The sequence below is a fragment of the Opisthorchis viverrini genome (assembly GCF_000715545.1).
Source record: "Opisthorchis viverrini unplaced genomic scaffold opera_v5_255, whole genome shotgun sequence".
Classification (NCBI taxonomy): Eukaryota; Metazoa; Platyhelminthes; class Trematoda; order Opisthorchiida; family Opisthorchiidae; genus Opisthorchis; species Opisthorchis viverrini.
Window position 1 is genome coordinate 474291 of NW_008751911.1, and position 27293 is coordinate 501583.

At 42.2% G+C, this 27293-nt stretch overlaps 1 protein-coding gene across 1 annotated transcript; it reads left to right on the plus strand.

Moving 5' to 3' along the window:
• Window positions 1–331: 331 nt before the first annotated feature.
• T265_14753 (hypothetical protein) lies at window positions 332–22900 on the plus strand (the record flags this gene model as incomplete). Its single annotated transcript, XM_009175081.1, has 8 exons — window positions 332–591; window positions 4428–4715; window positions 5803–5917; window positions 8684–8813; window positions 8850–8937; window positions 9136–9169; window positions 19145–19408; window positions 22820–22900. Coding segments are annotated over 8 exons (1260 nt in total), but the record flags the coding sequence as incomplete, so codon positions are not given.
• Window positions 22901–27293: the final 4393 nt, after the last annotated feature.

The following is a 27293-nucleotide window of genomic DNA, read 5'->3' on the forward strand; positions in this document are numbered from 1 at the left end:
CTGACATCGAAACCTTACAGGATCACATCTGAGTTTCATCGGCTGGGATTTTTCTGCTTATATGAATCTGTCACGCTAAACCAGCACGGTAAGTTTATTGATAACTAGATTTGGAAAAAAAAACATAAAACAGCACTTTCAGAGGCACTGTCTGAAAGACGTTCTAATGCGGAAAGTGCAGACCGGATTGCGCGTTGCAGAATGAACCTTGAACTGCCAGTTTCAAAATTCTGGGTGGTACATATTTCGTTCCATGATTTTGCCTAAGACAAAGATTGGTGATTGATGATTTACTGCTCAGTCGATCAGGTGACTACTCATTATCTTTCAGGCGCTTGCCCGGTTGGAAGAAATTGGTAACATTCACGCAGTGACACAGCAGGAGAGAGATCAACTTACCCAGGAGAAAGATACTTTGCAAAGCCGTCTGCATGATACGCAGTCAGCGCTTGAAGATTGTAAGGAATACATTGCGACTTTACAGAAAAAGGCCAGAGAAGACAAACGGAATCGCGCGAAGGCGGCAATCGAACTGAGTCAAAACATTGCTTTGGAACGGGAAAACCTTGTTCGTCAGCTTGACAGCTTGAGGTTTGTCAATTATGTTGACCTCAACAACCTGGTTACCATTCAGCTCTAACCGTATCTCGCCTAATTAAAGTGACAATAGTTGATACTACAAACACCATTACAGGTAGCCTTTTCTGATGACTGATTGAGTCTGTCGAATTCTCACCAATACTGTTTGTTCACGTTTGCATTTTTGTTGCTACTTTGCTTGACTATGTCTGAAATTGGGTGATTTTTTCGCATCTTTTCGTCTGCCTGCTTCACTGAGGACGAGACAGTTCCAAGGCATGCCAGATGAAGTTTACTTTCAAAGTGTGGAACATGTGGTGCACGATTCCGATTGCTCCGAGGTCAGATTTTGTGAATGACTACTCGTCATACAGGGCGACTGCGCTTTTGCATTTAAGATTGTTTCTTTACATGGTATCGAAGAGACACGTTGTGCACCAGAATCAGATTGAGTGTCGGGCGTGAAACCCATGGTAGGTGGTGTACATGGCACTACGTTCACTTACCAATCCTAAATTTCTAGCAAACTGGGCAACTCAATCCCTCGGCCGACACCCAACAGAGATTTAGCTTAACTTAGCTGATTGGTTCTCCTTCCGCCTTAAATCTCGATCAACCTCGGAACCTAGTCACTTGGCCTGACGAAGCTTTTGTGTCGAAAGCGAAACGTTGCCCAGCAATAAATCTACCGATTGTCACCAAACTTTTTCGAAAACTCAACTAGTTCTTCAAACGTGAATGTGCTAAATGAGTACGTTTTACGAATGTTAATCTGATGTCTACTCAGAGGGAACATTTCAACTGAAGATGTAGAAATTCAGCCTTCCTATTAGTAGATATTGTAGATAATTCGGCACCACACTCAGTAGGTACCTCGCTCGCCAGAAGAGAAGGGCTATCGGTACCAAATGATAGATCAAAGCTTACCTGTCACCAAAGTGTAGTGGCAAATTGCTTGTACAAAAAGCCTTAAAACGTCCTTATCCGGGGGGTGACGGATTAGAAGCAACATGCACGCAAACACCGCCATCATGTCTGGAAAGTCTGCTGACTCGTGGAAGTAAGTAAAGTGCACTCTAACACGACTAGATCACCAAGAATTTTCTAAAACGCCATATGACTAGAGTTTAACGCTGTGGACCTCGTACCCACATATGACCGGTGAAAAATTTGATGGGACTGGACTGCGGTAATGGTTCAGTGGAAATGAGTCATGTGTGTGTATAACATTGCTGACTAGCGTACCATCTGTTTCATAGACAAATTTAAGGATGTATCAGATATAAAGATGAGACCTTGGAATACCTTCTTCTTACACTGATATTACAGTTCTATATTCTTCATGTGGCACATTGGTATGTGGATTCCTTACCCCCGTAATCCACCGGACATAATCACATATTTATTTTGACAAAAATCTGATGTTTTGCAGGTTATTTAGTGCTCTAAATTAGTTCTTCACGTACACTTATTTTTCTCCACATTATGTAGATGCATGTCAGATGAAACCGAGGGCCTAACCTTTGATCTGCGTGTCAGATTTAATGGGTTTCCGGAACACAGTCAGGAAGATAGGTTCGTTAGTGTCAAACCTTTCTTAGCTCCTGTGGTCAAAGTTCATAAAAAGTAAATGTTGATCATAGAGAGTTTACGTAGAAGAGAAATGTAGGGGCGCAGATAATGGCCTGATTCCGCTTACCCGCCCTGCTATATTTAGCGAGTGAGGCGGCTCAGCGACCGATGTGACACGACAGCATTGTTGGTTACAGGAATCAGAGTCGTTTCTGGGCTGGGATATTCCTGCGAGGCTTGTGGTCCTCGACCAGGACCGTAAGCTCAAACGGATGGGTGTGAGGCAGTAGTTTCTCCTAGTGAATGTTAGAGCATCCACTTTTCAAAGAGCTGGTGGGTGCACAAGTTTCAACCCCCCAACCTGGAAGGCCAGTAAACCTCTAACCACCGACTAACTTAGTATTGGAAACTGCGGGCGTGGCAGGCAAACTCTTCAATGTAGATCAATGCGTCATGAAGGCACACATACCTTTACACCACAACAAAGTCCAGTTTTTTCTTGATGGATAAGGAAATGTAGTGAACGCTGAAAGGTCTCCAAAACCGCTATGTTCACACAGCTACTGGCGATATGGGATATGATGACGACATCGTCCTCGTCCTCGAAGAAGAGAAGGCGCAAGTATTTTCGGATGAAATGAACAAAGCCATTCCGTCATTTGGCATTTGCTTTACACCCGAAATTGTAACGCTTTGCTGTTGGACATCCAATCGCTGAACATTTCACTTACAATCCAGGAAGAGGCACATGAAGTTATGGAGCCTTTTACCTATCTTGAGAGTGTGTGGTGTGACAGATTGGGTCATTACCCGAAACTTCAAGATTCGGGTTGTATCTGCTATTTTAAGACATCTGTGGCACCAAAGCGGTATATCCCAGAATCTCAAGGGACGTGTGCAGAAGGCTGTGAGACTTGGCCCCTAAAAGCAGCGAAACTGAGACAACCGTTGTCGACAACCGTTTTTTTTAGAAACGTCATGTAGGGGCATTTGCTTTACACCCGAAATTGTAACGCTTTGCTGTTGGACATCCAATCGCTGAACATTTCACTTACAATCCAGGAAGAGGCACATGAAGTTATGGAGCCTTTTACCTATCTTGAGAGTGTGTGGTGTGACAGATTGGGTCATTACCCGAAACTTCAAGATTCGGGTTGTATCTGCTATTTTAAGACATCTGTGGCACCAAAGCGGTATATCCCAGAATCTCAAGGGACGTGTGCAGAAGGCTGTGAGACTTGGCCCCTAAAAGCAGCGAAACTGAGACAACCGTTGTCGACAACCGTTTTTTTTAGAAACATAGGTCATGTAGGCTGGTGTTGGTGAATCTCAAACGAGACAAAACTGAGCATTCGGTTGCGCAAAGTGATTTCAAAGAAAGTGCCCATGACCAAAGACTGGGGTGCTTTAGTCGTGTGCTGCCCATGTCATACTTTCATTTGCCGAAAAGAGTGTTGTTCACTGGGTTCGATTCGTGGTGGGCTGTCAGAGTGGTAGTCAGCCTATGACTTGGACGGGGCGTACAAAAGAGACTACGAAAAGTCGGGGTGCCGTCGGTGGGAATCGCTTTCCAGAATGCGGTCCGCCCAATCCACACTCTGCATCGTTGGAGAAGCCGCAATGTATGGACACATGGCAGCTAATCAATGTCAGTTTCTTTGCAGATCGCCTGGGTGGGTGTCTGGAAGTGGAGACATCTCCGATTGATTACGTTCTGCTAGCATCAAGTCCCTGAGCAATCCACTCTTATTCTTCTCCGCACACTAGGGTCTCCAAGTAAATTAAGGTTGTACGGCGGTGAGGCATCAATGTTGAACACTGATGTTATGTTCTCTACGAGAAAGATGGGGATCATAGAACAAACCTCGGCTGAAGTAAACACGAATAGTATTTTGGAGTTTTATAGGCTTTTCAAGGGGATATAGCAAATGCAGACATTATTATTTGTGTTTGATTTCAAATCCACCTGCATTGGTTTTCAGGAACCTATATACCGTACGTAACATGAAGTTTTTGGATTTGATTGTATTTCTTTTCCTACTGCTAACTAAGTGATGGGAAAGCTCACAAATGGACTATTGAGTCTCACCGTTTTTTTTTCATTGAAGAAGTTACACTTTGTTCTCGGTGAAAAGCTTGAAACTTCGAATTTTCTGTTCATGAGTAGTTGAATGATGACCTACACGCAGTTTTTCTCGTTTGAAGTAAATTTCCACAGCCCTTTCACTGAGTACACATTTCTTAAAAACTTGACGATTACCGTCCTGATTCCCTAGCAGACTTGTTAATCGTAAACTACTGGATGATCGCGAAGAGCGAAATCACCGCCGAGTAAGTGGAACTGTGCAGTCCACCAGCATCATCAGGGAGGGAGAAACAATTCCACTGCCTCTAACCCATCCGGAAGAACCTGGGAAAGACAGAATGGTTACTTGCCGTATCACACACGATCACGGTCTCGTATGCGAAGCGGAGTTTGGGAAGACGGATTCGCGTTCAATGGGTTCAACTGGGATTTCGAAAGCAAGACGAGGTTCCATTATGGCAGCTTATTTTGGACCTGTGTAAGTGTTTTAATTGGTACCACAAAATGTGATAGCGCATATCCAGTGTTTCGAATCCCAGTGAATATCGACCAGCTGTCGATAACTAACAACGTACGCGCACCGATCATTGATTATTTTTGGACCACAGCTCCACCACCAATCAAGGCTTGCCGGACACAGAATGCCTTTAAGTAGACAGAGATACAACCTGATATGAAAGCTTTCTTTACTACAAACGGTAAGAAAGGAAGCGATGTAAAACACTTCCTTAGATTGAAGTTTTTATTCCTTTATTTATTCCGAAAGCGCTCGATTTCGACGGTCGTGGTTTATTCTTATGATGCTTAATAATCGCCTGCGCTATTAACTGACCGAATTCCTAAGCCTGTAAGGTCCCAATTCAACATATGCACATCGTATAGTTTTCCTTGTGATCGAAAAGTTCCACGTTAGAACGGCATGGTAGTTTTCGCAATTCTGTTCTCCTGGAAACGTTTTGAATATCTGGATGGTTTTGAAATTTTACGCCACATTAATAGGTAACGAATATTGGCTTAAGTAGGCGAAGGCCTTGGGCTATTTTATACTATCCCATAAAACGGGCTTTGACGCATCAACACCTGAGTGGGTACATTTCGTAAATTGTACCGTTAGGTGCCCAGGTACTGTTCCAAAATGAAATCAATCACAACCAGTCCTGAGCTTTTGCACTCATCGACGAAGTTCGTTCTGTGGATGGAAGGCTTTGCTCCCAGTCAACCGGTATGGTCACCTGTGAGTCAAGATTAAATCTACTATTGAGAAAAAATTGTCCACTTTTTGACGAACGCGTCAACATTATATCCTAATTCTTTGCAATATCACCAGAAGTACCATCTTTTTAGAGCCACTGGTTTCGAGAAACTTTGAACTGGGTTAACCAAGATTTAAACTGATGGAAAACTCTAAATTCTTGGAATCCTTCGAATTGGATAACTGACAAATACCCAGCCTGTATTGCTTTCCTGGTTCTGAGCTGAATCAGTGATGGGCGGCCCTAGATTAGACACCTGTATCAGTCAAAAAAATTGATCGGGAATGGGTTTTCCCACGGCACACACTGAAGTGTGTTCACCAAGTTTGTCGCCAAACTGTCACGACGCGCTCAGACGGAGAAAGCACATGTGCGGAGAGTGACGCATCCCCAAGGTCACAATCGGTACGACACGTCCGGAAAGCAGGTGCGTTTGCGGAGCGCACCAAACACGGCTTAGCAGCATACGACCAGCGGAGTGGGCCTGAGAGTGTTCACGACCTTAACACTGCTATTGACTGTACAGAACGAACAAGTGAACGACCATATTTGGCTATTTAGTCATTCTATATATGTACGCAGAAGCTATGTATGTTTTGTTCTGACAATACAGCAGTGTCCCGAGTTTCTCTGTCTTCTCCTTATCGCGTGGTCTGGCAGGCTCAGTGTAGGCGTAACCAATAGAGCCACCCACGATATAGCACAAACGAACCGTTATATGACGTCATTAGAAATTCGTTTCAACTGTTCGCATGACTTATAGAAAACCAGTTGAAAGCCTAACCACTAACCGCAAGGCTTAATGATGAATCATAGACACTTCCCTAGTTGTCTGATGGCACCGTATACCAAAATATGCCGTTGAATATTCAGTTACCTGTAACCACAACTGATCATCCTTCTGTTTCCGGAACTAGGCTAATCGGAATGATTGTAAAAATACAATCATGAAGTGCGTCACCGTATTTACGAGACTAACGTGCCTGTTGCCGTTTATATTTTCTCCTTTAATCGTGTTCTCCAAACAAGAAAGCAAATAGCGGGAAGCAAAAATATTGATTATGTGGGACGATTTCGAGCAAAAAACGAACAAACTTCAATGGAAAATTAGATAACAATAATGGTATGAAATGAATGAGTGAACAGGAAGTCAGAGATAAAATTAATTTCGTTACTGTTTTCTACTCTGCTACCTACAACTTTCCGACAATCCCCTCTACTCACAGTTGTACCAGTGTGGAAATGATCCAATTTCTAGCACACTTATTAACGAAGTCATAATTTTGTGGACCACCCCTAGTCTGTGTCCATTCTAGGTCTCGAAATTATGGAGTAACAAGAACTTGACGTAGTGTGCAAACAAACTTTAATTTGAAGAGTTCTGTGTTGTATACTTCCACCCAAAATGTGATGTGAAATGTGATATTGAAATGCATTACATACTAGGGGACGATTAGATTTGCTCTCATTCTACACAAATGAAACAAGTTTGAATAGGCTGGTGTTGATCCATGGGCAGTACCAGAGCTTGCAACACCCTACAACTTACATACTATGAGTTTGCTGACGACTAGTAGCGTTTTATCTAGGGAAACAGCATGGTAGAAAATTTATAAAGAAATGTAAGTTGGTTTAACGTACTTCATGACTTTTGGGACAGGTTGTCATTGCTTGTAAGAATGAATACGACATTCGGAACCCTGAAGTCTCTTTTCACAAAACGTATGTTTGTGATGACGAAGGGAATGTTGGTAGTTCATGCTTTATACAGTCCGCTTTCTAAACTCTGATAAGAACTCAACATCAGTGCATATCTTTGGCCATGATAAGGCTTGAACCCTGGACAAATGACAGGTTAAACAAAGGTGTCAGCATTAGTTCACCAGTCATGGAAGTCGAGGTTCAAAGTTGAGCACTACCGAAAATGTGCACTGCTGTTGAGCCATAATAAAAGTGCTACACGAGTTCACCGCTTCCCTACTTTGGTGTGAGCCAATCAGAATATTCGCAGGAAGACAGAATACAGTCTATTCAAACGGGGGTTGTGAATACATGTATCTATTTTCTGACACTAATCAATGTCATCGAGACTCGCTTGTAATACTGGTACAAATCCATGGGTTACAACATATTACTTATACAACTAAAAATTGACCCTGTTTTGCCTGCGTGATGGTTAGGAACTTCATAGTTGGGTGGGCCGGTGCCTCAAAATCGAGTTACTCGAATCTATACAGCCGGAAGTGCGTCGAAAGTTGGTTGGAATCTGATTATTATTGGATATTCAGAAATGCTCCCAACTTTCACAATACGCACGAAGGTCCTGATACTCTGAGTGTACTATAAGAATAGAAGAATGTGAGACAAGTGTTCGGTCATGGACGCGCTTTTTGTCCCAAGCTGGGTTAATCACGTGAACGTTTGTGGAATAAAGCACAAAATGCAAGTTCTGAGGCCCCTAACATCAAGCAAAGACTTTGAAGAACTTACCTAGCGTTATAGCATATGGATTTTGTGAATTTACATAGCAACAAGAGATATGGTTGTTTCGTGAGTCTGTCTATGTAAGCAAAGCTATTCTTTTTCAGCCAACATAATATTCCTTCAAAATAAAACAAGTCTGGCTGTGTCCTCTTGGCTCAGCTGAACGTCGGTTGCAAGGGTAGCTTTTTCCAAACCTGCCTGCTACTGAAAGTATGTTGACATCAGTTTGAAGCATGCTCTGACTCACACAGAAGCTAATTGAAATTGAGACGTTCGCAATAACCGAAAAAGAACGTCGAGCTGATTTTGTTCTCCTGTTTTTCGGGTATTAAGGTTGTTAACTACATGATGCTGAATAAACAGGTTCTCGCCTGATGCTGCGTAACTCGAGTATAGTCAAGTACGTCTCACTTATTCAGCTACAATGATATCTCTTGCCATTACATGGCATCCGAATCAGTAACTTTTGCAATTTGTGTCTGACCTATCGGATTAAAATTCCATCACTGAGCCACTAAGCACAGCTGACTGTCATTGATGGCGCAGCAGTCTTGTTATTCTTCGAATCTAGAACACAGTTCTTAATCACTGGGAGTAAGATGACCGTACACATTATGAATCCGTTCTGGTTACCTAAAAATTTTAGTGTTTTGTTATCAAAATGCGATTTTCCATTGCTTTTAAACAACTTGATCCGATGGACAAATAGCTAAAATATTACTATGCGCTTCCGGTCTTGTTATTTTCCAATAGCCTATCGCGACGTGGATCTTCCGAAAATGACTTAACAGGTATCATGGAGGGGGTTGAATCGGATAACGAAGAAGTGTTTAAAACAGGTAGGTATCCGATTGATCATAATCTGGGGCATCCAGTTCGATGGAGCAGCGTTCAAGGCCCATTTGGTTCAATGGACGAGGCTAAGGTTGAAACAGTACTACCGGGATTGGCTGCTGTTGATCAGTAAGTGATGTCATGTCTCTCTGAGGCGCATTTATCTTAGCTTCTCTCCATGTATGGGAGCTTCAGAACAGGTTTCGTGCACTCGTCGACATCTGAATCACTTCGCTAGGCTATTAGCGTTAATATTGTCCATCCTTACGTGACCGTCATTTTTTCAATGCAATAACCCTATCACTTTTTGCTCTTTATTTGCTACAGACTTTCATTTAGATCCGATGACGGCGCTGTATCCGTAAGTTTAGCATTTTTAGAGGTTCCAATTAATTCAGAGAGGTTAAATGAAATATATATAAGGAACAAAATAATCTGTCACAGTAGAGACTTGAATATTGACTAGAACAAACTGCAGTTCAAAGGTTTATATTATCTGCAGCTATGTTGTTTCAGAAAGTGTTCGGCCAATTATATTCTCTCTAATGAAGACATACCATATAGGATATAGCTAGGTATGGTTAGGATAACAAAATGGCTGATGTTTGGATGTTGTGGATTCTTCGTGATGAACGCATCGCCCTTTAGCGAAGCTATCTTCACAGAATGATAAAGTTGTCCCTAATTGGTAAAACTTGCGAGACGCGTATTAGGTTAGCTAACCTCCGTGAAACTGACATCATGTCTATCTGCCGAGCAGTCGGTCATCGTCATGCGGAAAGGTGAACTTTTCCTGCATCATGAGATTTCTAAGAACGTTGGGCATGGATTTAGACAACGCGCTGGCTGCAAATTTTATATGCCAATTGATGAATGACTGAAGTTAGAATTTTCTTGATTAGTATGTCGTCAAAAGCAAAGGGATACTGCTTGGAATGTGCTGTATTGGCATGATATCTTGAAAAGACGGAAGGCATAGACTGATTGGATAATAGTGCACAGGAGATTCTCAATTTATTTCGGACTTTCGGGCGTACAAAACCAAGAGGACGTAGTAGACTTCTTGTTTGTTGTGATGCCTTATATGACCATCATTACAACCTGAGTTAAAATGTTCTATTCACTTACAAACGCTCTCAACTAGCCACTGATTCGGACGGCTTATTGAAAGTGAATCTGTTCTAAGAGTCGAACTAAGGAAATCATATTAGTCTCATTTGCTAACGTGTAATCGTGGCTGGGTTTTTATCGTCAAAGAACAGTTTGAAAGTTGAATTAGTGTAAAAGGGTCATCTAAAAAAGAGCTCAATTTGGGCATTTGGGCAACGTGAAAAAATAGCTGGTTTGAGTCGACAGATCACGGTGCACAATTAAACAGGCAGCTAGGTAAAAGGTGTATATATATATATATATATATACCATGTCGTTTGTCACGAGATTTCACACATCTTGTTTACAACTAAGTTAAGTCAGTCTTCTCCAACAAGTTGTTAAGTATTACGATTACAATATGCAATGCAGCCTGAAATCAAGTTCGCTGTGTCTTTTCAGAAACCGAGAGTGTGGATATAAAATTAGCGTTATCCCGTAGTACATTCTTTTTCAAGAATTAGCGATGTCCCTGATAACTGTTCGAAACAAATCTTTCTATGGAGGTAATCTCTTTGTGGCACCGACCTAGGAAAGTGTGTCAGGAAAGGGGCACATCATCCTCCTCTTGAAAACAGCCCTTTTTCGGAAGTAAAACTGTGCTGGTGGCTGCTGTGCTGTGCAGCTGATGGGCCTCTCGCACACTGCTGCCACCTGATCGATGTGAGTCGCGCAGTTAATTTTATTCGCAAACAGTCGTCGGCATTCGTCAACATCGGTTTCGAATTCAGTGATGAAATGATACACTGCGCTGACTGTTCTCACTAAACTCACTAGTAAAATGTGTTCTCCGTTACACCAGCGACAGCAGATGGCTCAGCGCGTTTTTAAAGTGACGTTTGTTGGAGATTCTAACGTGGGCAAGTCCAGCATTATCCACCGATTCGTAGAGGGTGAATTCAAATCCAACCTTGGGGCAACCGTTGGCGTTGATGTGAACACAAAATTTGTGGAGTGCGACAGTGTCATTGTCATCTTACAACTCTGGGACACCGCCGGATTAGAAAGGTGAGTTGGATGTCTTGTTTGAACAGAGTACCTTTTTCGTAAACTTATGCAGGTTGTACCTTCCAAGAGAACAATTGCTATGACTTAAAAATGGTATTCGACACCATGTCAATTAATTTCTTAATTCGGTCGTTTGCTTAATACATTTACTCCGAATGAACAGATCTACCATAAATAACAGGTTGAGATGCTGGAAGCGATTTTTATCATTATTCTGATTGTTATCATCTGATTATTATTATTATCATCTGATTATTATCATTATTCTGATTCATCCTTTCGAGGTGACCACCTTAGGCGATTTCCATACAGAATCTCTCCAATCCAGAACCCAAAATTGACTGGACTTAAGTTGCAAAAGCAGGTTAAATCATTTTGTTCAGTCAGCATGCTCCAGCAGTTTTTCAACACTCTTTAGCAAAAAAATCACTTTCTTCTGGGTTGTCGTGAGGAACTTCAAATCTGCATTCATAGCATGCAGCCGTACAGATTGAAAGGCAGTCCAGTAATAGACTCTTCCGTGTATTGCTATAAAAATGTAGAGGAAAATAGACTTATTCTCCGTCTTTGTGGGAGCAGCTACGTCGTCCTTGATTCATACATTTTCATGACATACGGTTGGTCGTGACATTCACTGATAGTGCAGGACGACCTACCGTGAGGGCCACATAAAAGAACGTGTTCAATGATCCCGCCGAACGGTCTACTCTTCAACTACAGGCTAGAAAGTGGCTGATTTGGGTAACCCTGGCTATTTGTGAGGTGCACATTGCGCGTAATTAGTAGTAAGGGGGACAGCCTTACAGTGTTTTTCTGGTTCTCATTACAGTGTGGCTTCAATTACAGGATGGAATTCCAATTGAAGCTTCCCAAACCGCCACACATCCCCAATCAACCTATATATTGTACGTAATAACATCACATGTCGGATCTCTAAACCCTCTTTTTAGGCCTCTTTGCTAAGCAAACTCGCACCTTCAGGCTGATCAGAATTTCATTTGTCGTTTTCGGGTAAAATCCTTAGCGAAAACCTCAACCGTCCCTATCTTACAGGCTAGATTGTTTCTGGAGTCTCCGCTCAAAATTCCTAAGGAAAACCTAGAATCTCATCATTGGTCCGTGGGTTAGTTTAATGCGTTAAATGCCCGAATTGAGTTACAGTAAGTAAAATACATTGTCCGCGTTTTAGCGACAGAGATGCGTCCTTTTGAACTCACAGCTCTTCTCTCCACTGATATGAGATTCCAGCACTCCACAACCAGTCAGCAAAAGGAGCTGAGCCATTGTTCTATCGTGCGTACAACAACGTCAGCACTGTTTAAATCAACAGAACTAATATTCTCGTGACATTACAGAATTTTTTTAAAGAAGGGAATTAAACAGCTGCAAATAATGTCAAACATGACAGCACAAAGTCAATGAAGGTTTCCTCTCCGGAAAAGGAAAGCAAGATCCAATGTTAGTCACGCATCTTATGCAATCTTAGAAGGAATTCAATTTTTCACATTTCATTCTCCGGTGAACAAGTAATCTCAAAGAAGCCATCAGTGCTGTCTAGTAGTTAGTTTCTTGACTCAGCTACAGGTATAAGAGCATTGTCTTAAATTAACTGCATCAATTGATCACTTCTGACGTGCTCACCTATGTATCTCAATATAGTAGCTGTAGTGTACTGGTGTAACAGTGTATGCCACTGATGAAATATGCAAGTAGCCGATGGCCCGTTGTTCAAGCTCTATCACCGCATCTGACAGAAGATGAATTCTGGTACGAAAATTGTGGAACCGCTTCGCGGTGTTCGTTCACTAATGTGTAATAGAGTATTCGTGAAAGTTCAAGAGTACGCATGAGAATGTCAAATTTTTTTAAAAACGACGTGCATATGAGATGTTTGCTTTAGTGTCTAATGGCTTGTAGCCGTTCGGTTCCTGGTCGACAGTAAATGACTTCACACCTAGGGGTTTCCTCCTTTCATTGGTATTGTCTGCTTCTGTTGATGGAGAGTCGAAGAACAGACGTTCGTTCAAGATCCGTCCGACTGGCTACACCAGGCAGATAACACTGACATTGCTATCTAGGCAGATGATGTTGACGCTGTTTGGTAGTGTGCACTACGCAGATACACTGCTTATTCTTCAATGCGCACTCGCTAACCGCTTACAGTAAACAAGATACGCCGGTCACCAAAGTGATTATTATCCAGTGCGCGTTTTCAACGAAAAACGCATGCGCAATAAAAGCTGGCGGCCGCCACTAACAACTCAACCATGAGTTAATTCGATAACCTGGCTGCCCGCCAACGCTATGATCAAATGTTATTATCTTTCTTGGGACCCACACCACCATTGCGCTCGTGCTATATATTTTACTTTCTTGCTTATCTCCACAGGCCAGTTAACCTCGAAGAGACTTCAGTCAGCATCGATACAGGCTAACCCAAACCATCGCCTAACGCATCCAACATAATAGTGGCTATGGAGCAGTCAATACCAAGCAGAAACTAAGAAAAGCTGTTTTTGTTGCTGTCTGCACAGCAAATATTATATAATCAACCATTACTTGTCGTCGAGTTTACAGTCCTCACGCATGTCTCTGCAGCAATTCGTGTCGGCTATTATTATGCTTGAAATACAGACAACTAAGAGGGATGACGCCACTGTACAGGACGGGGACTGAAGGGAATGGTTTGGAAATTAGTGCGAGCACTCATAACTTCCTGCACCCTGGACAGAGTGCATACTGAACCTTAGAACTTCAGCTTGAGCAAGCGACACGTTCTTTTTACACCACAAAGCAGGATCCTACGCAGGGTGACAGGCAAAACAAGCCCAGGCACTCCGACTAGGGAGTGAAGTTATGCTCTTTTGGGTATCACTCAAGCACCATGTCCTGATCACCCGCAGGAATGGAGTGAAAATTTTTCAAAACAAATTTCAACAATCCAGGACGAATCTTCAGTCACCATGTTTAACCAGCGTAACTGATAGTTCATCTAACCAAGTAGGCTCGGGGACCTCCAAAATGTAACAACTTATCCGTACTTCGTCAAATAAATGTGTTGAGCAAAAAAATTAAGTGCGTGGGCGTAATAGCCGGCTGACAAACAAGTGTTTTTGAGAGTAAGTTGTTCAGCAATCTTAAAGGTGACTTCCGTATTACATAGGATTTCAAACACCATCTTTGGTTGGTCCATCAGTAGATCTTTCCTGTGTTATTCTGAAATAAGGCAGAGTAGCTGCGCCAACTAACCAGGTCGAACGGAGTTGTGGCATTTGAAGCAAAGTACGGCATCTTAGCTTATCGTTCTTCCGGAAATACAGTAGAAAAAAGCCACCGTTTTAAACGGACAACCGCAGGTGCCTTGCTTTGGTAGCGCGGTATACAACAATGTGACGACAAATAGTACTTCAGGAAATTGTGTGATACTACTGAAAACTTTGCACGGTATTTTCTGTGACTAGGTGAGATTCTGTGTAGATTTTCGCTCGAATTCGTAACAACTATTGGGGGAAGATGTCGTCGTCTATATTCAATGCTGTTAGCCCTGCTATGGAAACGGTCATGAGAGGTCATTTTACCTTCTGATTCATGCGGTACCGAAACCCACCAGATGCATCCGCTCGAAAATATAGGGTATAGGGCAGATTTAACTGTTTTTGGGATCAAACACGGCCAGATTGTAGGCGCTAGATAATGAGGTAAATAATTATTCTGAATAGCTTCGTGTGCGCCAAAGACCTGCAAATATAAAATGCTACTGCAGAGCTGGCTGTTACAAGCCTTAAGGTGGTGCTCAAAGATCGGTAACTCAATCTAATCAACCAACTCAGTTACCTCTAGTTGAATGTGGAGTTTTTCCTTGAGTGGTGTCTGCCAGATCCGCTTTAACTCATCTATGACACTTTGCTATCAATATGGTATGAGCTAGTTCCTCAGAGAAATTTGAAAACGCTCCATTATGTTCCATACTTTTATTCAGCCCAAATTCCTGTTCACTGTGAGCAGATTAGGTCAAAAACTTTCGGTACTTGACACCACCAGTTTATATCTGGCTGTGTCCGGTGACACACCAACTTAGTAGTTCTAATGTCCATCGAAATGTTCTTGGAGAAAGGTGTCTTACGAATTGATTTTACTCAATAAATTCTCCAAGCTTGATCACGTACTTCAAAAGTACTGAAACTTCAGTCATTCAAATCCCGGTTGCTGAACCCTACACAAGTTTGAAAGGATGTCAGGGAGGTAGTGTGAGCACGCTGCAGCTGAACATTGCAGTAATGGCCAAAAACAGTGGTCACCACTGTAATTTGTCTGTAAAGGGGTCCGATGATTTACTCGCACATACCCCCGTTTGCTCCCCCTTTGCTCATTCTGCAACCCACTCGTTACATTCATTGTATAGCTTGAGGAAACTAATAGGCCACCGCAAATGAATCAACGCTTCAATGTTCTGAGACATCGCTTTCAAAAGATAGTGCACTTGTTCACATTTGCATTCATCTTTGAGGAAAACCGTGTTAGCTGAGTCAATATTCTACCTGTGCACTAGTCATGCGTAACGGTACAAAGGATAAGTATGACCAAATTATATTTTGAATTGTGTTTTCACACCCTTTGGACATTCTTTGAATCTTTTGCTTGACAACCTGCGGAGTCATGTGAAGTAACCAGATAAAAGCGATCTGGTCTCACAACGGAACAAAAAAATTAAAAAGCCTGAGGAGGGAAATAATTTTGCAAAGAAGGTTGTAACCTCGCTAGTTCCAGTGTTTTCTTCAGTTTGTCTTCCATGCTAGATCAGCCAGACATTTTAAAAACCATACATATTGCAAACAACTAAAATACTGTAAATAAATTTCATATTAAAAAAGTGGCGAAATGAACAGAATGTGGATAACGTTTGTTTCATTTACTTTAATAGCTGACCGAATTCATTCCAAAATGTTAATGAAAAACCCATGTACGGTCACTTTATCTGTTTGCAAGAAAACTAATTCTCAGACAATGTCTGAGGTTGTCCTGGATTCTCAAAGCGGACTAACTGTTTTTTGAAATTTCAGGCTAACTTCTCCCACGAGTGACAGGTGCGTACTGAGTAGAAATTTATTCTGTGGATGAAAATTAGGACTTGAAACATGATTAATAATCATCAAATCATCCCTACTATACGAACGTTTAACTCAGTGTAGGGTCCTCAATGAGAAGAATCTAAAATCATTAGTATCATATATTTCCTGCACTGTTATTTCAACGTGTTTGTTGTCTTTCAATCACGTGGGACGGAGTATTACTTGCCGCTGGCAGCGATGGAACGCCTGCGCACTCAGTTAGACAGCAGAATGCATCAATTATAGGACACTATATAGGCCATATAAATGATATCAAAATTTTATGGGATTTTTCGCAGTCTGTGTGTGCTGGAAAGCAGCCATTTGGATTGCAACGGAGTTTTCAGATCATTTGAACAGGTTACGAAGAAAATGTCGATAACTGTGTACGGCGTGGTAGGACAATGTCAGAGATTTCGGGATATTTCGATTTCAGTTTCTTTATTCTGAAAATCGTCCATCCGTTCAAATAAGCACTTCCCAACAGACATTTATTAGCGAGAGGATCAACACACAAATATGTGGTGCAATACTGTAACTACCAAACGCAAAGTAAATGTTGCAAATTCATCACCATCAATGTTACCCCGTCATATATCGGTTTCATGAAAAAAGAAAGTAACTATCAAAGCAAATTCTTTGCGATTGATCCTATTGACTAATGCATCTCAAATTAACATGATAGCAGAATTTGCGTGAGGATTAGGACGTGAAAATCAGCGGTATATACACTTTTCACATAAACGTTTCCAAGTGATTTTTGGTGCCATATGAATGTATGATGCTTTAGCCAAGCTGAACAATCATGGAAAATGTTTTATACGTTAACTACTTTCTTCTCGCTATTTGCACAGATATATATAGGTGAACTGGTTTGTGTACTATGAACAGTTGCTGAAAATGGAGCCAAAATGCACACTTCTGATCCATTCTGGAGAGATCACCCAGTGTTTCAAACGATACTTGGCCATCTCGGGAATGCGTTTTCTCTTGAGTGGAAACTAATAATCATATTCGATCTAAAAAACAAACTTACACACAGCATTAGAACGTTCAAAGCAAAAGCTTTTCAAGTGTGTCCCTCATGTTGAGTCGCAAGACCGCGTTTGGTGACGTCACACCTGGGGAATAAGTTTCAAGTCGGGAAATGAGAGTTTATTCATTCCCATCTTCCTTTGCGACAGATCGTGTCTCAAGCACGACGATACATCTCAACCAACTGACTGTGCGACGAAAGATGAAAGGTTATTAATGCTGTTCCTCTACACTAGTTGGTGGGTACAGTTCATCGAATATATGTGTATGTCATCTGGTGAACACCGATTCGAACCGTGCGGATCCCATTTTAAGAAATCTGTGCCAGAAATATCGAAATAATGGGGCTTTTGTCTGCAAGCGCTTCGTTTCCTTCTGATCAGCTGGTCGTGTAGAAGTTGCTTTGCAGTTCCATTCCATCTTATTCTGTGGACAAATCTCAACCACCACAGACGGCTGAATGTGGTCGTGGCCTCACAACTCGCCCGTCAGACGACCTCCGTATCCGGCACCTTCTCAGTTCACTAAACCCTAAGTATCTGCCTCAAACAGTGCGGCAGCCGCTCTAAAATCAAAATTTTGCGCCGGTTCTTAGTTCTTATTCCATCGCCTTACAAGAGGGCTGACGGAGCCATCACAGTGTAGATGTACAGCTTGGTCTCCGTTCACCGGCTTTAGTTCCTTCACATCCGTTGCTCGAGTTTGCCAAAGTGTACACTGGCCTAAGCAACACAAGATCTCAGCTCACTGTTGACGGTCACATTAGCATATAAGATAACGGCAGTCCATGAAGTAGTCCAAAATACGCCACAAAAAAGTAACGATGACTTACTTCTCTGAGAACAGAGGCATACCTCTGAAAATGAAGCAAAACAGCTTAGTGTGATATCAGGAGAAACAGGGTGTTGCTTGGATCTGGGGACCATTCTCATTCAATGGCGTCCAATTAGCGCAGAAGCACAAGAAAATATAAAATCACACGAAAAGTCCAAACCATTTGCTTCACTCAGGAAGTATCTGCAAAACTTTGAATAGGATATTTTCAAAGGAAAGCATTCATTCATTTGCCTGTTGGTTAAGTGGATTAGATGAGGTGGACTATCATAGGTGAGACAGTCAGCTTGATTCCGCGTGTTAAAACGAAATTCATACAAAAGTAGTAATTATCCGATTAGACAGATTTTCTGCTCCTTTTGGGTCCTTATGGTCCGAGGATTTTAAAATGCACTGCAAGCTCTCAGGTCTTGGCTGAAAATCACCACTCATTTGGGGTGGTAAAATACAGAGATGATTCATTCAAAAGACGGAAATGTACAAGGAATTTCGTATATCTTTTTCTAAATGTGGTCTCTTATAAGGCCGACTGGACGACAAGGAAGGCGCTGTGAATATGTTATAAACACTGCTTCGCAGTTCAAAGTACGCTTTACAGAGAGTTTTGTCGTCTTCATTTGGCTTAAGTAGAAAAAATGTGGTTGTCTAACCAAGGTTTTTCGCGTAGTAGATGTCTGATTGTTGTTGCGGCATGGTCACTATAGGAAAGGTTTTCTAATTCGATTGCTCGAAGCGCTGCTTGTTTGGTTTTACACATAAACCCCCATAAATGTTTACACTTGCCAAGTTAATTTACATGTACAACTATCACGCCGCTGAAATGACCGGAATCGTCCATAATCAACTGAATTTTTTTGAGTAAGCAGCTCGGTAGGCCTGCACTTGCGATTTTCTAACCGGGCTTCTCTCAGTAATTAGCGTAATTGCGACAGATTTGTCCAAGTCACGTAGGCGAGTCAGGTGCCAACTGACACACACATCAGTGGAGTTTGCATCATGTACCGTCCACTGCTTCCACAGCCAGCGCCATAGGTTCGTTTTCCCAGGGATCTGAATTAGAAAGGTAGATAGTCGCACCAACCTTGGTTGGCTTTTGATTTTTCTTATTTTTACTTGATGAGCATAGCTGACAAAATACCCCACTGACACTCCTGTAAAAGCAAAACTTGAACTTTGTATCAATTTTGATCCTTGATATCCAGGTCCATTATTCCATTCTTTTATTACCGAATTATAGGTTTCGCGGCCTGACACGACAATACTACCGCCGAGCTGACGCTGTCATCCTTGTCTATGACGTCACCAATATACAGAGTTTTTTGTCCGTGCGCAAATGGGTACAAGAGGTTCGGGACAACACTGATGAGTACACAGTGCTCATGATACTGTCGAACAAAATTGACTTATTACCCGAGGTTTCCTCAGACCAGTATCCTACCAAGAACGACCTGGATGCTCTTTGCACAGTAAGTACAATATAATTCAGTTGGTTCGATCTGTAATTTTACCTTCGTTCGATTAGGCGACGTGTCAGAATTTGGTTAATTTGGTGTTCTTAATTTCTCATCGCGAACGGTGTGTGTCAGAGGAGATTGGGACAAGTCTTCGAAGGTGTGATGTTCTAAGTCATCTGGCTCAATATTAGTTTGACAGTGACGATCGACCGTAGCTCGTCATCACTCTCAAGTTGGCAATTCGTTGTATCAACTTCTAGGCTGGCCTTCGAATGCACAAATGGGAATTTCGACATTAAGTTGGCGACCAGACGCCTAGAAACCACAGCTTACAAGTAAGAATATAAGGCTTTAGGTATGTTCATCTCACATAAGTACGGCACTTTCGAGCCTCAACTATCAGTTATCATGTTGTGGTTTAAACACAAGGAATCTATGTCCACCAAGGTTCTAATTTGAGCTGCGAGCCCGAAATAATTCGATGAAGGAAATCTTTCCGCCTGGATCTTTTAACAGGGTCCTGAGGGCTGCTATTAAAAATTATGTTTCTTGGAGGTCTTGCTACCAATACTTTTGTCGGTTTTGCTTTCAAATGTAGGTTGTGACCCCTATGTGAATTCAACATATACAAGCAGGCAAACAAAGACCATCGAGCGGGTTCATCTCATGAATCCATACGGGGTTTCGAATCCGTTACTTTCCTGATAGAAGTATTCTTACTGCCATCCAGCCTTGGTTGACCAATAAACAGTCTGTTCAACTTTCACAAGTATGGTATTTAATCTCATCCACCCGTTAGCTGGTGCTGATTAACTGCTGATTGACTGCTAGTCAGCCAGTCGTGACTGAAACGTCGAGAGTCCACTTTCGTTCCCTAAAAGCATCTGAAAAGTTAGGAGTATAGTCAAGGAATGTCAAACATTATTGTGTACTGCAAATCCTTGTACAACTTCCATGTGGGTCCTTGGCGTAATGTTACTCCCAAAATTCTTATATCAAGGGGCACGACAGCTTCAGAGTGCCCTTTATGGGGAAAAAAGATTAATACAGCTGTATTTATGGTTGTTACAGAATGTTCCACAAGGGCTCCACAATCTTGGTGAGAGAGCGAGAGCGTCGACTTATAAACGGCTGGTAGTGACGGGCTGGTATTCTGACCAGTCAAAGCGTAGCTTTGACCCACTCAACTGCGCACTGATGATGTCTCCTCGTATGGTGACGAAACGTTTGCAAGCCAATTGCCAAGCTCGGCGAACAGATCAACAGCCACCTGATCAACAACCAGTAAACTCACCCGAGCTACCAATATTTCAACAAATTGCCAAAGCGTAGCTTTGTTTGCCCCCCTAGGCAACACTTTTAATCGATGTAATGATAACTTATTAAAACTGGCTAGCCTCCGGAGAAATAGTAACCGTGTTTCTGGGCTGATCATCGAAGGCTAAATTTACTGACAGACTAGAACCTTGGCTTCCAGCTTCAAAAGTGTCCCACTACTTGCAAGTGTTAAGAATAGTTAGCTGACAAGATAATAAGGTAAAGAAATTGAAGGCCGCAGTCATGATGTACACCCCCAACTTGGTCTTCCCAAAATCAATTATTCAGGGTTCTTGGGCAATTGCACTGCTTGTAGAGGACTAGGTGATGCGTTCAATAAATCACTGTTGCCAACGTAGTTAACAGTGCTGGGAAATGGCTAACAAAAATGGGAAAATCATCTCAAAGACAAACTTACGTGTTGATAGCATGCACTGGGGATAAGCAAAAGCATACAGGAATCAGTCAATTTAAGGGTAAAATGTACGACCTATCTGACGTGTCCGAGTGTTTCTAACTCTTGACTGGAATGTAAGAGTGATAGAACAGTTTTTTTGTTTCACTTATTCTGACCAGTACGTATACCATGTGAATTGCCCGTAATTCGTCCAAACCGATGATTTCACCATGAAGATCCCGATAAAAAGATAGGTGCATGGTAATGGACGTGTTATACGTTGAAGAAAACCATTAGTTGAAGCCGAGCTTGTATAACAATCAGCTTTTCGGGGTTGCCACAAAATGTCCTTTTGAATTACGAGGATCTGGAGCCCTTTTCGTGCCTTACTAGGTCCCCTACACTGAGAGATCTGGTGTCTTTGTTTGAACCATCTACTGAGGTACGGAATTAAAGGACTAGACAGATGCCATCCGCTTGTGCCAAGGTATGATGTCTGATCACCACACAGCCTCCATTAAAAGTTTTCAGCCTTAAATTTCCACCTGACAGCTTTGTATCTAGCAGCAATCCGTGACCCTGTCAGAATGAACACCTGCTATATCTCCTAGACAGATAATCACCGAGCTTCACGATGGAAGGCCCAGGATATGGGAGGAAAGCGGCATATGCTTCAGCTTCCCACCCACAATGCTGCCCTTGGGGCCGCTCAATAATATATGTTTTCTTTAAAATATATCATACCAGACCGCATGTATCTGAACACATCTTAGAATAAGTCAACCCTGATTCCATGCTGCTACTGCTTAAAAGATTACTTCTAGAACTTATGCAATGTTGATCGGAGACACCCAGTGCAATGGATAACTGACAAATGGCGATGAACGAAGGAGATTTGAGGGATCATGGCAATAGCGAAAAGGAGAACAAGTAAAGATTTTAACGTCACGAAATTTACGCCTGGCATAGGGTTCTGAGAACTTGTTATCTGACGCCAAGGAAGTTGTAATTCTACTAAGAAAGCAAATCCCTAGTTTACTCAGTTAGCTGTCAAATAGGTGTGTTTAGAACGGACTCACCTTGAAAAAAAAACGAATCACGTGTTATTCACCAGCTTAGTAATAGTTAGCAAGTTTTCTTAATAATTTATAACAGAGTTCTTGGAAAGAATGATAATATAAACAAGTCAGTGTGAAAAACAAAAACTTGGAACCAGGAAATCACCCGGGTTATAGAGAAAATAGAATTTGGTCCCGAGAAAAAAAGGTTGAGCCCAGATATTCGTATATGGGAGCATTTTACACTTTGAATGAGTGAACGTTTCCGAAATGATCAAGCTTAGGCCCCTTCTAATAAATATGGGTCAATTATTTCTTGCAACGGTAGTCCTCGCAGAGCGATTTTTTCCTCCCGATCTGCACTGAGAGAGAGAATATACTGCAATCAGCACGGATGGGCCCTATGGCATTTGAAACCTTAATACTAACGCATTATTTAAAGGCCTTCCGTGAATACGCTTTGTGTCAGTTGACACATCTCATATTTTCTATTTTTAGTTTTTGGTTCCGATTTCATGGGTGGTCTGATATATATCACGTCTGCTCCTAGGATAGTGTCCTGTATATTGTTTGCATAGTAATGATAATCTACTTCCACAGTAGCTTATGCGTATTCAGTGGAATGTTTTTCTAATTCCTTTTATGTCACAGGAAAACGGTGCGATCGGATTTGAAGTTAGCGCAGCTTTGGGTCAGAATATTGAACTCGCATTCAACGACCTAACAAAGTAATGGTTCCTGTTTGTTCCATCTTAATTTGCGATCATTCCATTTTAGATTATTAATGGTTGAGGAAGACTTTAAACTCAAAAATGTGCTAGAACTCAAAGAGAATGAACCTCCACCGAAAAAGTCATGCTGTGGTTGATGAAACGGTAGTTAATAAATCGGGTAATGACTGACCTTCGGATCTCAGAGGAGACGACTTCTGGTTAATTTATTTTAGTCTGTGTTTAGGGTTGATGGATCAGTCGGCAGAATTTCTCTACTTACTCGTGCAAGTTTGTAACTATTTTATAAGTGCTCTACTTCCGAATTCCTATATTATTCACATAAGATCAGATTACACTGAACTCTTCTCAGAAACAAATCTCTATTTTCGGCTCTTTGGGATTCGGCCTCTTTTCCAAGTTCTCTATTACACACCCGTAATCACTGGTGAATGCTATTTTCAGATTCGGCCGAAAAAGACCATTACTTCGAAATGAGTAACATTCTGCCCATTGTTTCTTTTCTGCTATCATCATTGGAGGGTCTAACAACATTGATACATAGTGGAGGCTGGCTTTACTAATCCTAGAAATATTAGGCCCTAGCACACATAAACAAAACAAAGAGCTTTTACAGACAGAGAGAGAGAGTTTCACCAACTTCATGCATGTTCAACTACGGCTGTTTCCTCCGATATGGACAACATCAGATACCCGAAGATATATTATCTTTTCCGAAAATCTGTTCCTTTTACTTGGATAACCATCACCGACAAATCCTTTAACTTTGACTGTTGGGGCTTGTCTGTGAGCTTCTCCACTCGAAAAAACATGCTTCATCCATAAATTCTTGGAAGAGAAGATTCCTCTACCGAACACAAACCAACCCTAGATCACCATATACCTTGGCATTGGAAAGATACTATGTCAGACGCAGAGTCAGGTTGCTTATTAGCAATTCCCGAAACAGCCTACACAACTATGCGTTTCACAGGCACATAAAAAACAAACTATCTTGTCGTGCTGAAGCCACAATGGCTTCAACACTCAGAAAATTACGCGGAGGTATGTAAATTAAAACGGAACGCCAAATTAGAGGGTCTCACAAAGAAGATTAACCATACAAACAGCAAGGGGTGGAGCGATCATCTCGTCGTCATATCAATGTGATTGAAGCGGAAATCTTTACAAACGGGGTCAGTATAAACATAAGCGATATATTTCTTAAGAAGTAGTTTGTCAGCCTAGAACACGCCTTGAAAACGGAACAGCTGTAGGGAAAGTACCGTCAAGAAATTCGACTGATTCCTAAGGATCATTATAGATTATTGCCAAAAGCTCAGGAAACTGTGAAGGGAGAAATGTAATAATGTTAGAAGATAAGGGAAAAAGAAGAAATTAAACTTTAGTGGGATGACGATTTATGCCTCTTGAATGTGCTGTACAAACATGAATCGCACATCTACAAAGCATCACGAGCCACATCGACCTTCGCATGATGCCATTAGCCAAGTCATCTTGTTTGCTGCATCTAGGTGGGAACAGGCTCCTTCCTCCTATTTCACATGTTTTTCCTCGTCTTCTCTTCACCCGTTGCTACCTACATCAACATAGGCCCATTCTTGAGGATTGACGGATCCATTGGTCACCTATTGCTTTTACCTACTACGTCCACACTGAAACAAACTGGACAACAGGCTACTCTTGCATATTCGCTGGACTCGCTTTCTAGTGATGTGTGCTCTCTCCCTGAAAGGAGATTTCGAGTTCTATGTCTGATCAACTGCGCTTCCCCATGGTTTCCACTCCCTACTAGTTTCACAATGGTGGTGCTGCAGCAGCTGCAGCTGGGTCTCCTAGGAGTTAGAATTCTTCCAAGCCACCGAGCCAATGACTCTGCTTCAACGGTAGCCGCCTCTGTGCGGTTAACCCGGCAACCCCTGTGACAGGATCCCGAGAACGCGCCGAAAATCGCTGACTGTTCAATGTACTAGCCTACGCCCAAAATATTGCAGTTCTGGTATTCCCAAAGATGGTTTCTAGAGGGCTTTGTTGTGTTTCTTGTTGCGGCGCGTCAAGTGCTCAGACATTGCTATAGTTGTTGGAGATGTGAATGCACAAGTAGGTAGACTTACTTCCGCTGAAATGCGAGCGTGTGGTAGTCTAAGACTGGAATCCAGACACGGGAAATGGTGAACGACTGATCCAGTTATGTGCTGACCGCAGGCTTTTTTTGGTGCGGCACTAACTTCTGAGAAAGCCGAAGCCGCTTGGTTACATGGTGCCAATCGCATGCCAGCCAACACACAGGCCACATCGCTCTAATCTTTAGGTAACGTATCTCGTTCTAAAACACTTGTGAGGATTCGAACCAACAACCTGTTGATATCCGCTTCTGGTTGCGCTTTCAAGGCGGGCTTGCAGGATACCCACACGACTCCTCGCCACTGAGAAGCTCTCCGGCCCTGATGTGAAACGTTTCCACAAGAACCACGTATATAAGTCCCTTCAGGATAAAACGTCTTCTGAGATTGTCCCTCATAGGAAGGCATCGTCCACAACTCTGAAGGATGCTGGGCGCTCCGCTTGTGGAATGACCCAACCAACTAGACCTAGGCACTGGATCTCGAGTAACATTCTGAAGTTTCGCGAAGCTCGGACAAGTACTGTTCCTGGTCGACAGTACACTACTTCCAGATAAACTGTCAGGCTCCATGTGAGAAATGAATCTGCGTAGATCTAGATGCATGTTGAATTCAGAAAGCTAAAAATGGCGGAGGCGAAAAACTCTGAGGGTGTGCATAAAGTGTTCCTGTTGATACGTGCAACGGACCCAGAGAAGGCTCCGGAGGGCGGAACGATTACTGACAGCAATGGTCCGCTAATCTTTAAAAAGAAATGTGCCTGATTTGTTGGGCTGGAGACTTCTGACAGTAATTTGGCTTCCCATCTGCAGTTGTTCAGAGGAATTCTCAACCAGTAACGCCGCCCTGGACAGTAAACCTGGAACCCGTGGTGGCTTCAGGAGTAATAGAGCTGCTGTTCCTAACCAATATCCACCCACTCTGTTCAAAAATGTAGACGAAATCCTCATTCTGTGCTTATATAACCCGTTCGCCTCCCTCTGGGAGAAGGATATTCTTAACAAATAAGGGTGAGTCAATAGTAGTGTCTTTATGTAAAGGGTGCTCATGGCGTGAGTATGACAATTACATAGGCTTGACTGTCTGTTCGAACCAATCAGGAGATTAGTGTCGACATACAGCCTAAGAGACAGTTTTGATTTCGTCGATCAGAATAGATATTTGAAGGTTGATAAACACTCCATGTTCTCCCTGGACGTCGAGTCATTGTTTACCAACATACCACTCACTGAGACAATAGACTATGTTTGTGACTTGATTGAGTGCAGTGGTGAGGATGTTGGAATTCCCATCTCGCTTCTTAAGGAACTCCTACTCCTTTGTACCCATAATGTTCAGTTTACTTTCAGCAATCAAATTTATTGACAGAAGGACGGGGTCGCGATGGGGTCATCTCTAGGTCCCGTGTTGGCAGATTTTTTCATGGCCAAACTAGAGACTCCAAATTTAGACGCACTCATCGGACGGTTAACATTGTATCGTCGCTATGTGAACAACATTTTCGTAATTGCCGACGAAACTATCAGCACAACAGACGTGCTAAGCAGTTTCAATTCAGTCCATACTAATATCAAGGTTGATATCGAATCAGAACAAAACGTACAGTTAAGTTTCCTCGATGTCAATGTTAAAAGGAAGGATCATAGAACGCAAGGTCCACATAAAGCAAACGTGGAAAGGTCAGTATATTGTTTAGTATACGTTCCGTTGCGATGAAAGCGTAACCTAAGTAGATACCTGGCTGAAAAAGTAATGAAGATATGCCCCCCCTACCGCTTAGAAGAGGAACTAAAGTTCTTGGGACGCACATTCCTGCAAAACGTATAATCCTGAAGGGTTCGTACCCAAGACTATGGAAGCCATTAAACCCAAACTTACACAATGTTCGACTTGGGAGAAGGTCGTATACATGAGGCTTTCATTCAAAGGTGACTCGTTTGCTGAACTAATCACCAGGAGGCTTAGAAACTCTATTGATACGTCATACCTAGCCGCTAATCTGTGGTTGAGCTTCAACTCCAACCTCACTATCAAATTTCGCCTGAAGAACAAATTGCCACGCTTGACCATCAGCTTTCGTGTATACTGATTTGTATGCTCGTGCCGAGCATCATATGTTGGTCGCACGACAAGGAATTTGTCGGAAAGAATGTGAGAACACAATCCCGTATGTCTGATTGGTAGTGGGAAGACACCAGGCTCAAACGCGATTGCATCACATTTGGTCGAAACTAGTCATGTCACAGACAAGGAGCAATCCTTCACCATCAA